Source organism: Amblyraja radiata, chromosome 13 (genome assembly GCF_010909765.2).
Source record: "Amblyraja radiata isolate CabotCenter1 chromosome 13, sAmbRad1.1.pri, whole genome shotgun sequence".
NCBI lineage: Eukaryota > Metazoa > Chordata > Chondrichthyes > Rajiformes > Rajidae > Amblyraja > Amblyraja radiata.
The window spans coordinates 8104871-8119155 of record NC_045968.1 but is presented as its reverse complement, the minus strand read 5'-3'; the positions used below and the strand labels follow the sequence as shown (position 1 = coordinate 8119155).

At 42.7% G+C, this 14285-nt stretch overlaps 1 protein-coding gene across 2 annotated transcripts in view; it reads left to right on the top strand.

Moving 5' to 3' along the window:
* The window catches only part of LOC116979588, an 81629-nt gene extending 71608 nt beyond the window's left edge, over positions 1-10021 (top strand). The window contains exons 15-16 of one of the 2 annotated variants that reach the window (XM_033031170.1): positions 4247-4531; positions 9172-10021. In XM_033031170.1, coding sequence (XP_032887061.1) covers positions 4247-4531; positions 9172-9215 — 329 coding nt within the window. In that variant the 3' untranslated portion in view covers positions 9216-10021. The remainder of the gene's footprint in view (positions 1-4246; positions 4532-9171) is intronic. The other variant, XM_033031169.1, reaches the window with a different exon arrangement.
* The last annotated feature ends 4264 nt before the right edge of the window (positions 10022-14285 follow it).

Genomic DNA, 14285 nt, shown 5'->3' with positions numbered 1-14285 from the left:
GCCCCATTACAAGAAGGATGTGGAGGCTTTGGAGAAAGTGCAGAGGAGATTTACTGATGCGACCTGGATTTGACGGTTTCATCCACAAGGAGAGGTTGGATAAGCTTGGATTGTTTTCTATGGAACGTCAGAGGTTGAGGGGAGACTTGATCGAAGTGTATAAAATTATGAGAGGCATAGGTCGGGTAGACATTTAGAACTTTTTTCCACAGGGTTGAAATGCCCAACAATAGAGGCTATCGCTATAAGGTGTGAGGGGGGAATGTTTAATGGAGAGTTTTTTCAACAGAGTGGCGGGGCCAGGGGTGGTGGTGGAGGCCAGGGGTGGTGGTGGAGGCCAGGGGTGGTGGTGGAGGCCAGGGGTGGTGGTGGAGGCCAGGGGTGGTGGTGGAGGCCAGGGGTGGTGGTGGAGGCCAGGGGTGGTGGTGGGGCCAGGGGTGGTGGTGGGGCCAGGGGTGGTGGTGGGGCCAGGGGTGGTGGTGGAGGCCAGGGGTGGTGGTGGAGGCCAGGGGTGGTGGTGGAGGCCAGGGGTGGTGGTGGGGCCAGGGGTGGTGGTGGAGGCCAGTGGTGGTGGTGGGGCCAGGGGTGATGGTGGAGGCCAGTGGTGGTGGTGGGGCCAGGGGTGGTGGAGACCAGGGGTGGTGGCGAGGCCAGGGGTGGTGGTGGAGACCAGGGGTGGTGGTGGAGGCCAGGGGTGGTGGTGGTGGGGCCAGGGGTGCTGATGGGGGCCAGGGGTGGTGGTGGGGCCAGGGGTGGTGGTGGAGGCCAGGGGTGGTGGTGGGGCCAGGGGTGGTGGTGGAGGCAGATACAATTGTGACGTTTAAGAGGCTATTAGATAGGTGCATAGAAATGCGAGGAAAAGAGGGATATTGTTCATATATAGGCAGATGAGATCAGTTTAACTTGGCATCATGTCTGGCACAAACAATGTTGGCCGAAAGGGCCCGTACCCGTGCTATACTATTCTCGAGAGAAAATGGATATGACGTTTCGGGTCAGGACCCTTCTTCAGACTGAACCCGCTGAGATACTCCAGCATTTTGTGCCTATCTTTGGTACAAACCAGCCTTTTAATTAAATTATTTGTGATGTAAAGAACGTACAAAGCACCAAAATAACACGAGTTTATAACTAGGTTCTACAAACGAGTATCCAGATATATAAATGTAATTGCTCTGCTAAATTGTGCACTGAATATCTCCTTTTGAGCAGTGAGATCAATTGGGTTTGATTTACCTGTGAGCTTGAGGCAGTGATGCCAGAGGTCTTTAATCTGTCGTACCGATCATTTGAATATACAGCAGAAAGCTATTTATCGGATGCTTAAAGTTAATGTGCTTCCCTGAATGCCCCAGCACACATTGCAGCAGCCTGTAAACCTGCTGAAACAACTGAAAGGACTTGGCAAGAGTGGATATTACAAAAACTACCAGGATGAGCTAAGTGGATACGAGTCCACAAGTCGATGGTCCACCTGTGTTGGACGATTTGAGATAGGAATTCTTCAATTGGATAAAGTTTCGTTGAGCGAGGGAGAGGGGAAAGAAAATATTGGTTCCATACATCTTGGTAAATAGACCTGACCTCGTTTCGATGGAGCGTGTGCAGAAATGTCAGTGGAGCGCCATCTGGTGGATGAATCCGAGACGAAAGACTGGGACGGAAGGGTGCCTGGTGCTTGTGGGAGACACAAGGAACTGCAGGTGTTGGAATCTTGAGAAAAACACAACGTGCTGGAGTAACTCAGAAGAAACATTGCCTATCCATTCACTCTACAGACATTGCCTGACCTGCAGAGTTGCTCCAGCACTTTGTGCTTTGCCTGCATTCGTAAGTTGACAATGGAATCTGTAAGACCTCACTGTTGCAGCAAAGAGCATTAAGCTGAGATTGAACACACCGCTGACCTCCACAGTCAAAGCAGTCCAGGCATGCATGGGTGTTTGTATTTTGAGATCTGAGGAGGTCACACATAACATTGAGGATAAAGCAGGCAGGCTGACTAATGCCCCTGATCAAGGGATTCTGGCTGCTTATTTGGGATGTACTGTAAGTAAGATATGGTATGTTTCAGACAGCTGAGGACTAAACCCTTGCTACAGGTGTTATATGAAACATGACTTGCTTAATTCATGGAAACAGTTTGCTAAAAGATACTGCTGGGGGGGAACAAAAATCCCACCGCAAAATAGTAAATAATTAACTGCTGTATGCAAAGGTATGCCAAAAGGTGTGTTATTCTGTACTGAACCAGTTTTCAACAGGATGGCTTTTGGGGGGGGGGGGGGGGGGGGGGGGGGGGGGCAGAGGGAACTTCTGATCAGAGGCAAGAATGTAACCACCTGAACCTGTTTCCACAAAGTATAATTGGGAAGCAATCCGAGATTTATCATTTTCAATGCATCAATGTTCTAGTTCTTGGGCTGTTGCTAAAAGCAAAGATACTATAGCGGAGCAAGATAGTCCACTCTGCGAAAAAGCCGTAGTAGGCGATGGGTAATCTTCACCGCCATTTCCGTAACCGGCTTCCGTCATGGCATCCTCAAATCGAATCGGCGCCATTTCTGGACAAAAGGAATAGGTGACATTTCGGGTTGAGACCCTTCTTCAGACTGAGTCGGAGGAAAGAGGAACTCAAGCCTTCCCCCCCCCCCCCACTTCCCTCCGATGGACACGGAGCAATCGCCGGCTCCCCCTTTTTTTAAATGTTAAAACATCTACACATCAGTCCATTGGATTTTGCAGGGGTGGTCTATCTCGCTCCACCCTAGTATCATTGCTAAAAAGTGAGTGTGAAGAACACATGAAACAAGAGCAGGATTAGGACATTCAGTCCTTCCAGTCTGCTCTGCAGTTCTTAATGAATCTTCCATTCTGTTTGAATTTTCCTGCAACGTCTCCATATCCCCTGATTCCCTTAGCATCCAAAAATGTATTAATCTTTACTCTGAATTAATTCCGTGTCTGACCTCATCAGCTCTCCTGCAGTAGAACATTTCAATAATTCATTACTTTCAGAGATGTAATACCGAGGCTCTATAAGGCTGCATTTGGAGAACTGTGAGCCAATGTGGGCCCGATATCTGAGGATGGATGTGCTGGCTCTGGAGAGGATTTAGAGAAGGTTTACAAGAATGATTCCAGGAATGAGTGGGTTAGCATATGATGAGCGTTTCACAGCACTGGGCCTCTACTCGTTGGAGTTTAGAAGGTTGAGGGGGGACCTCATTGAAACTGACAGAACAATGAAAGGCATTGATAGAGTGGATGTGGAAAGGATGTTTCCACTGGTGGGAAAGTCCAGGACCAGAGGTCATACCCTCAGAATTAACGGGCGCTCTTCTAGAAAGGAGATGAGGAGGAACATCTTTAGTGTCCATCTTCACTGTCTATAATACCACCAACTTTAGTGTCATCCGCAAACTTACAAAAAATGTCTTGCATATTTTCATCTGCTCATTTTGACATCCATGTCGTTTGGTTCACTTGGTCAAATCATTTATTTTGATTGTGAATTAGCTGGATCCCAAGCACCCGATAGTTAGAGCCTGTCATTCTAAAAAAGATCATGAGAGGAATAGATCGGGTAGAATCTCTTGCCCAGACTAGGTGAATCGAGGACCAGAGGACATAAGTTTAAGGTGAAGGGGAAAAGATTTAATAGGAACCTGAGGGGTAACCTTTTCACACAAAGGGTGGTGGGTTGATGGAACAAGCTGCCAGAGGAGGTAGTTGAGACTGGGACTATCCCAACGTTTAAGAAGCAGTTAGACAGGTACATAAATAAGACAGGTTTGGAAGGATGTGGGCCAATACGCAGGTAGGTGGGACTAGTGTAGATGGGACATGTTGGCTGGTGTGGGCAAGTTGGCCCGAAGGGCCTGTTTCCACACTGTATCACTCTATGACTCTATCCCTTTACTCCCACACTTTGCTTTCTCTCCAATAATCATTTCTCAATTCATGCCAGTATATTGCCCCTGTGTACATTACTGTTGTGGAAAACTATCCCCCAGCATATTGTGCAGTATTGAAACACAGTAGCCCAGTGAGATAACACGTTTGTTAATTTCTCCATAATGTGGCGCTGATCTAAAATCTAAATTGCATTAATCCTGAAGTGAAATAGCAACAATAAGACCTACAATTACATGCTGTGCAATGATGAAGATATTTAACAATTCATTACCGCCTCACAAACAACCCTATTGTCGCTAATTCATTCCTATCTACTTTATTTTTGCAGCAGATGGATTAACGTGCAAAAGGAATAATTATATCACTGATAAACAGTTAATGCAGTTGGCTGAAAAACTGGGAAATAACTGGCAGATTTTTGCAATAAGCTGCCTCGGCCTCGAGTCTCAAGATGTTATGACAATTAAAAATGAAAATGAACTACTTACAATGCAGATATTTATCATGTTGCAAACATGGAGGAATAAAGAATTGAACAATGCAACTCCATCAAATCTCCACGAAAAGCTCTCCCAAGCCAACATCGCAAGTGATGCCCGGATAGTTCTAGAAGGTACGTATGAATGTGCATTCTAGTGAAATCAGAGAAACATCCTTAAAAATATGTACTGGCTAATATGGTAAACCTTCGCTATAACGGATCACACGGGCGGATATGTTGGTTATTACCGATCGGCCGCTGTAACCAAAATCAGTTATAAAAAGTACCGTTAAAACGAGGGTTTACTGTACGTCTGACAGTCAGTGATCTTAAGAAATGACTGCAATGGGCAACAGAATCGGTCAAAAATTTGGGAGGTCTTTTTATTAATTTTCTCTTATTTTTCTGTACAAAAATATCACATTGAGGCTCATTAAAATGGCATTCAGCATGTACTTGTTTATATTCCCTTATCCATGAACTTGCAAATACACATGGGGATTATCTCTTTTAATTGGAATTGATTCAGCAATGGACCAATAAAACCCACTGGGAGGATGTCAGTGTGAAGGGACAAATCGAAGAATCACACAGCATGGAAACAAGTATTTCAACAAACCACGTAGACTGTCAAACACTACTTTGCACTAATCCTCCACTAATCCCACTTTATTGTATATATATTTCCATCAGCTCTCACCTGCACACTAGGGACAATTTACAGTGGGCAGTTAACCTATTGCACATCTTTGGGATGTGAGTGGAAACTGGAGCACTCGGTAGAAATCCGTGCATTCACAACAGAGCATGCAAACTCCGCACCGACATCACCAGAGGTGAGGATTGAACCGGGTAACTGGATTAGTGAGGCAGCAGCTATACCAGCTGCACCCTTCGCTTTGGATTCATTCACTTCCCTGCGGCAGCTGAGCAGATCCAATCCCCTTGGCCCTCCATACCCTTGAGTCATCAATGAACAGTGACCTGCCGAAACATTTAAAGACCATGAAAAAGTATTAATTAAATTCAAACATAAAACATTTCAAGATATTTAAAACCATGAATAAATATTTAGAAATAGTTACAAACAGAAATCTAAAGTAAAATATTTTTTGAAAAACTTCCCTTAATCTTTTGCTCCATTAATCAATAAGCATCAAGCACTGGGCGACAGTGATATTGATGCAGTTGTTATATCAAGTCATTCGGCCTATTTTGGGAAAAGGCTGCCTGCAGAAAGGGTTCCACAAACCATTACGAACTCCCTAAACTACCATGCTCCAATGTAGTCATCAGCAGCGCTGGAGGAAATAAGAAAAAACTGCTGAAAAGCCCTGAGCACTAATTATTTTGACAATTCCCTATTCTACAAGGAAAATTTTAAATGTTAAAACTTCGAAATTGCTTACATTAAGAGCAAGTACATCTCTTCTAATTTGATGGCTCTTTAAATCATTGCATCAAAATCCTGAAAGGGTTAAGGCAATTAGTCAAGCTGTATAATGTGGACGCTTTGAAAAACTTTGTTACTCCCCATTGTACAGGGCTCCATTACAGACCTTAATCACTCTTTGTCAAGAAGTTTAACTATTTAACATGAAATTAGTATTATTGTAGGCAGATCCTAATTAAGTAGCATGTCAGCAAGTAGGATTCCCTACAGTGTCGGTCCACCAATGGGAAAAAATGGTAGAATTTCAAATAGGAAATAAATGGGGGAATGTATTTGATTAAAAAAAAAAATCCTGAAAAGCCAACTGTGTTGATAAAGGTGGTGGATCTTTTGGATTGATTGCAACAGAGTGCTGTGGAGGCCAAGTCAATGGATATTTTTAAGGCAGAGATAGAGAGATTCTTGATTAGTACGGTTGTCAGGGAGAAGGCCGGAGAACGGGGTTAGTAGGGAGACATAGATCAGCTATGATTGAATGGCGGCGTTGACTTGATGGGCCAAATGGCCTAATTCTGCTCCTATTACTTATCAACATATAATTTACATTGGGGAGCCATTGCAGAAAAACAGAACAATAATGTGTAGGGAAGCATAATATTTTTGACTTACACTGCAGTTTACTGCATGAGACACAGATCCAGAAGGGCAGTTTGCTTAGACTATATATATTTTTTAAAGTTTAGTTTGGAGATACAGCACGGAAACAGGCCCATCAGGCTCACCGAGTCCGCACCGACCAGCAATCCCCGCACATTAACGCTATCCTACACACACATGAGGGACAATTTATACTAATACCAAGCCAATTAACCTACAAACCTATACGTCTTTCTCCAGCAAAGGTACACAAAATTGCTGGGGAAACTCAGCGGGTGCAGCAGCATCTATGGAGCGAAGGAAATAGGCGACGTTTCGGGCCGAAACCCTTCTTCAGACTGATGGGGGGTGGGGGGGGGGGAGAAAGAAGGAAAAGGGGAGGAGGAGGAGGAGCCCGAGGGCGGGCGGATGGGAGGGTGGGAGGAGACAGCTAGAGGGTTAAGGAAGGGGAGGAGAGCAAGGGCTAGCAAAATTGGGAGAATTCAATGTTAATGCCATACGGACGCAAGGTCTCCAGACGGAATATGAGGTGCTGTTCCTCCAATTTCCGCTGTTGCTCACTCTGGCAATGGAGGAGACCCAGGACAGAGAGGTCGGATTGGGAATGGGAGGGGGAGTTGAAGTGCTGAGCCACCGGGAGTTCAGGTAGGTTATTGCGGACTAATTATTTTGACAATTCCCTATTCTACAAAGAAAATTTTAAATGTTAAAACGTCTTTCTCCAGCAGTCTACTTATTTGAAAGCCTGGTGGTGATTGAAGTCGGTACAAATGTGGTCAAAAAAATAAACCCTGAGCTGAGACTATTATGTGATGTTGTACACACCAGGAGTTTCTGCTTGTTTGCATCTATTTTGATGAAATTCTTTGAAATCAGCTTAAAAGATCACAAGATTTCAAGCACAAATTACAATGCGAGCAACTCAAGTTTATGTAATAATTTGTGCTCATTTAAAATATATTGTGCAGTAAGTTGGCCCACTTGCATACTGACCCTGTTTACAATTTAATGTAATCATCATTTTAGTTATACACGTTTGTGATTTTTTTAAATCTGGAACTCGTAGATGCATCAACACAAATAGGCATGTTTTGAAAGCACTTGGTTACATTTAAAAAAACATTCTAAATAACTTATTTCTTGCTAATGAGGAAGAGCTTCTGTATAATTAATCAGATAATTAAATTCATACTGTGTACAGCTGGAGGAGTAGGCACTGATTAAAACGCTTATTTTTTATGATGAACAAAACAATTTTAGTGTATTAATGAAATGGCACAGTCATTGCACATAAATATATTGAGTAATATTTCATGCAAAATTTAAAAATGAAATATTTAAAAAATTGCCTGTTTGACTTTGTTCATAGAAGGCTTTTATGTTTCGTGCTTTGCAATAGATTTGAGTTGAAAATTAAGAAACATGGTGGTAGGTGGTTTCAGTTTAGTTTATTGTCACATGTACCAAGGTACTTTTCTCTGGTGCCTTTTGTAATAAAATCATAAGTCTGTTTATGAAACACATGTTCACAATTTTCTGGCAAAATATTGGTCTCTCCCTGTAGTTCAATTCAGTTCAGTTTAGTTTACTGTCACTGAGGTACAGTGGAAAGCTTTTGTTGCATGCTAACCAGTCAGCAGAAAGATAATACATGATGACAATCGATCCATTTACAGTGTATAGATACATGATAAGGGACTAACGTTTAGTGCAAGGTAAAGCCAGCAAAGACCGATCAAGGATAGTCTGAGGGTCACCTCGATCCACAATGTGCCCAAAGCAGAACTCCATCCACTAATAAACCTACATCATTTATAACTTTGATATTTGAATTACATGCTAATATTTATTTTACTTCAGTGTGATGATTTGCAGTAATCTAATTCTAATTCCAACTGAGCACAAAATTAGCAAGCGAATACCTTGTTAATTGACTTCACTATATTCAAATCAAGTAAAGATGTAGCTGTGTACTGCAATTGTTCATTATATGTTGAATAATTCCTGAACAGGAGTATTTTCAAGGGGATTATTCCAATTTCCTGTAGTAATTTTAATAAGCAATTAGTGAAACTACATTAATATTTGCATTCAAACGTTGATGCCATTTCACCTGGAAATTTATCTCCTGCTAAAGTGAAAGCGGAAGGCAGGGTAAACCCCGACAGAAATCCACAGCCATGGGAGATGATCTTTGTTCACCTGCACCAAAAACATGCAAGTACATCCTCCCTGGGTGATACTTTGCACACTCACTCTAATTGACTTCAAGGGAACTGAATATCAGGAGATGGTGGTCAGTGTTCTCCCTGTGCTGGCTTTACCTTGCACTAAACGTTAATCCCTTATCGTGTAACTATCCACTGTAAATGACGTGATTATAATCATGTGTTGTCTCTCTGCTGACTGGATAGCATGCAACGAAAGCTTTTCACTGTACCTCGATACACGTGACAATAAACTAACCTGAACTCCCACTGATGCTAGTAATCTAAGCCAAATTTCGATAATTATCTTTGAAATCACTGTAAGGCTGGAAAATGGATAGAATTTTGAACACCATTCTGTATGAGTTGACCGGTCATACCAACAAAATTAGGCCATTTGGCCCATCGAGTCTCCTGCTATTTATTTTTCTCTCTCAAGCTCATCCACTTGCCTTCTCCCCATAACCTTTGACACCCTTACTAATCGGGAATCTATTTTTTCTGTCTTTCAACAGGTTTTTGTTATCAAGAAAAGAATGACGAAGGACCCCAGGAATAGAGGCAAAAACCTTCAGGGTCAATAATGTAATCGATGACTCAATTATTCACAGTTCACCATTTTGGAATACACATCTGAGACGAAGGCAAAGGTTTATTGTCCATCCTTCCCTATCCATGAGACGGTTTTGGCAAATTGACTTCTTGAACCACTACAGTCCAAGTAGTTTGTGTGATTGGGACGGCCAAGATTGTGACCCAGCAATGATGGAGAAGCAGTGAATGTTTCCTCATTACATTAGCAATTGGCCTGGAGAAGAGTGGCGATCCCAAAAAAACAGTACTTTATCTAGCTGGTCGAAAACAGATTTTATGTAATACTGCTGAACAAACCTTGCTTTAGTGCATTGGGGATGGTATAACCCCAGCTGTCGTGAACCAGTGTTTGAGGGACTATTCAAGAAACAATCAAATTGCTTAGAACTTCTTGTGCGTTGTTGTGGCTGCATTCAATCATCCCATCACACTCTTCCTGAATAGGGTTTTTTGATGGAAGTGAGGAATCGTTGCTTCAGATATTGCTTCAGATTTACTCTTGTAGCTGAATCAGTTAAAACTCCACTCAATATCATCCCCCTGTGAGATACAAGGAACTGCAGATGCTGGTTTACAAAAAGGGACACAAAGTCTGAAGAAGGATCCTGGCCCAAAATGTCATCTCTCCATGTTCACCAGCAATGCTGGTTGGCTCCTGAGTTACTCCAGCATTTTTGTATCTGTTTTTTATTCCTCAATGATGGTGATGGTGGTAGATCTGACCATGATAATTTCATAGAATGTCAAGGGGAGGTGATTGATTTCACTTTTAATGACACCTTCCCAGGGCCGGATTTAGATGAAAAGAGGCCTTAAGCTGTTCCACTTGTGAGGCCCCCTCCGCGTTGGTTTTCAGCGCTGGCGGCGAGGCAGCTACCGGACAGCCATGGCGGCCAAATCTCCCACAATTCAAAGCGAGGGAGAAAGTGCCCAGCGCCGACCAGTTGCCGTTGCAGTGCGCATGCGCAGGGCGGCCGATGATGTGCTGGCTGTGGTTGTACGCATGTGCAGGGGGGAGGACGTGCAGGCCGCAGCAATGCGCATGTGCAAGGCGGCCTGCATTGCCGGCGGATGAGGAGCGAGCAGAGCCCGGCGGCCGGGACACGGATAGCGGGGGGAGATGGAGTGAGAGAGATAGAGAGGGGGGCCGCCCAGAGTTGAACGGTAGGTGTCCTGCCTTGGCCGGAGGCCCCCCTAGACCTCGAGGCCCTAAGCTTAAGCTTGTCTAACTTATAGGTAAATCCAGCCCTGCACCTTCCATTATCTTGTGGGCCACAGTGAAGGTTTGCTCTGGAATGTCTCTCCGTTTGTGCATTGAAATGCCAGATTACATTCTTTCAGTGAATGCCAGCTTTGCTGGAGCAGCTAAACTTAAGGTGTGACAGAACCTGGAGGCTCAGTCTTCAGCTATACAAATCCGATGTCGTCAAGGCGACATGTTTTATAACGTCCAGTGGGCTCATTACATTTTGAGTGACACATAAAAATGGAAGGCTTTCTTCTGTGAGGGAGAGGACTTCAAAAAGAACCCAAGAGGTTGTACACTGCTCCAATACTTCACTCTCATCTTTTGCAAGCACAATTTGGCTTCCCTATCGTTTGGGTTGGTGATCTCAGCTGTTTTATTCATGGGCTGAAGCGATAGAACTGTAGTCCTTTGAGTTTATCCATTGGACATGATACCGCTTAGAATAGCTTCAATAGAATGCTGCTTTTTCTGTTTAGAATATAATTAGTCTTGGACTGCAGCTTCACCAAGTACCACATTTTAGGTACAGCTGGTGGAGCCCTGGGATTGTTCTTCAACACTCCTTGGTGAGCTGGGAATGGTCCCAAGGCTTAGTGGTAAAGAGACGGGACTGCACGGATTTATTAATTTTCAGAATGTGGTAGAATTCAATTCTGTTGATATTGATGACTTTCAGCACCTTGTGGAAGCCCTGTTTTGTCCTGATGGATCTTTTGAGGTTTATCTCATGAAGGAATGATGGTACCACGGAATAGTGTGGAGTTTGTAAAGACTGGAGTTTGCTCTCGAACGATATGGGTAACAATGGCTTATCAATACTGCCATTATTTTTTTTAGCATGAGGTCAATTGGACTTTCCCTTGATTTGGTTTTCTCACCATCTACCACTGTGTTTACAATGCCAACTCCCAGTGATCCAAATGAATTGTATTATTATAAATATCTTGCAGATTCAATAGAACCAATTGGTTGCAAGGCCAATTATAAGAACAGTCACATGTAGGTCCAATGGGAAGGCCCAGCACATTGTCTTCCTGATAGATTATTTGTGAATATCGTGGCTTACATTTTCCAAAAGGTCCATTTTGTAAAAAACAAAATACTCAAGAGAAATTGTCTTTGTGGATCTTTAAATTGAAAGGTTAGTTACAAAACCACATGGTGTGAAAGCATTCCTCAAAAATGTGTATATATTGTTTCTTTTAAAAACATAGTTGATTGTACATAAATAAGTATAGATTTTTAAACATCAAGCCAATACCCTAATGGAAATAATTATTTTTAAAAATGGTAGCAAATGTACAGAGGGATCTGGTGTGATTGCGGGAAAATTTGTAATTCATCGATTTATTTTGAACGGATTAAAATAAAAAACAGTTTTATAAGAATCGGTTTCTTTTAATTAGATTAGAAGTAATTCCTCACCTCCACAGGTTCATTTGAATCATTCGCATGGCAAGATTTAAATGCTGCACAAATACTATATGCCCAAAGGTAAGAAACTATGGCAACAGACGAAGCCTAAAGAAATCAGAGAGTGGTTACAACAGTAGATGTTGTGGATTTTTTTACAATATTGATATGTTGATTAGATTCTGTTGATAACTCTTTAGTAAGTACTAGCACAGTAGTGCAGCTGGTAGAGTTGCTGCGTCATAGTGCCAGAGACAATCACAGTTTTGATCCTGACCTCAAGTGCTTTCTGTGTGGAGCTTGCATGTTTTCCCTGGGACCAGGTGGGTTCCTTGTGGGTGCTCCAGTTTCCTCCGCTACAAACTACAGTTTGCACCTGTAGTCAGGATCGAACCCGGGTCTCTAGCGCAGTAAGGCAGCAACTCTACCACTGTGCGCTGTGCAGGGTAAAAACCTAGCCGTAATACAGATGATGTCATCCATTAACAATTATCGTTTTCCCTTCCAAAAAGTAGCCTCAGTGAAGAAGTAAGTTTATCACAACTTCCCTGATAAATGTGTATTTTCTATTTCTATCTTTGGTATTATTTTGCATAAAATCTTTCTCTTCTGATGGCAGGGCAAAAGTTTCATGGAATTATTTTAGCATATTCTGTTTCTCTGGTCGACGTATCCTTGTACTTCCCCCATAAACCCGCACTGGGTGTTTGTTGCAAATTCCTTTTTGTCTCTACATTTTCTGATAATGAAGATTTTTGGGGACTGAAACAAACCTGCTGTTGCAAAATAGTGTTTTGTTTCTCTTGATGTAATGATTTACACATAAACTAAATTAGGCAATTTTCATGCTGGTATCCACCATCCTTGCTGGGCTATGCAATTGTTAATGGTATGCACTGTTTTATAATGTCTTTAAGTATTTCAGATAATGAATCTGATCATTGATTGAGCATGGCATATTTTTCCACAGTATCCACCTCAGTAACTACCACGCCATACACTGCACACCTCCTCTCTGCTGCATTATCTTGCCGCGAATGCACCATCGCATCTAAATAACCTCTTCCATTTCCCCTGTCCATTCTTTTGCCCTCTTATGTCAGTCAGGCAGTGAGTGCTGAATTGTGGACATCTTTGTTCTGCACATCCACTCTGTTGGACTTTGACATTATCTCAAGTTTACACATGTGCCAAGAAAGATTTCGCCTCTGCTCAATCTATTTCTGGCTCACAAATCTTTTCAAGTTTCTGGATGAATAATGACCACACGGATTTATGATAAGGAAATGGTCTTTGACAACCCTCCTGGAGTTTTTCGAGGATGGACTGGAAGAATAGATAAAGAAGAACTAGTAGATGTGATGCACTTGGGGTTTCAGAAGTTCTTTGGTAAAAGTCCCAAATTAAGAGTTAGTGCCCAAAATTAAAACATGTCGAAATATTCTGCCAGTCAACCAGAGATTATGAGTAAACTGGACTTTCTCAAGGGTGAGAGGTGGTGGTGATGGTTGTGTTACCACAGGGATAAGTGCTCGTAACCCTGACCATTCGCAATATACTTTGATGATTTGCATCAGATGATTTGCATCAGATAACCCAAATGTAATACTTCTGAAGATAGAGAGGAGAAAAGGAACGGCAGCTGCTCGTTTACCTAGGAAAGACACGCAATGCCGGAGTGAGTCAGTGGGTCAGGCAGCATCCCTGGAGAACAAGGATGGGTGACATTCAGGTTGGGACCCTTCTTCTGAGTTTGCCTTCAGCATATAACTCATGGGGTTGTGGGGCCTCAGGCTGTAAAGAAACTTCAAGGCAATTCAAAAACATATTGAGTAGAGTTGGTGGGCAAGTGCATGGTGATGTGTTCGACATGAATACATGAGAGGTTAAGTTACCACATTGAAGGGAAAACAGAAATACTAATTATTAATTAAATAGTGATAGATTGGAAAATGCTAATTAGCATGTGGGAGTCTCGTTCGTTATCGGAAGAGGGTGGTAGACACAGCCTGGTCCATCACAGGCAAATCCCACAAAGGAGGTGTTACCTTAAAAAGGCATCTGACATCATCAAAGACCTACACCACCCTGGCCACACTCTGGTTTCACTGCTACCATCAAGAAGAAAGTCCGGGAGTCTGAAAGCCATGACCACCAGTTTCAAGATCAGTTTCCCAGCAACCAAGCTGTTGAACACGATGCAACACTAATGTCAGCATCAATTATTTTCTATGGACTTCATCTTTGGTTGCTTTACAGATTGTGTGTGTGTGTGTTTTGCACCATTATGGTTGCCCAGATTTACAGCTATTCATTTATTGTATTTTTGATTATTATGTATCATCAGTGTGTTATTGTATTGACAGGTCTGTT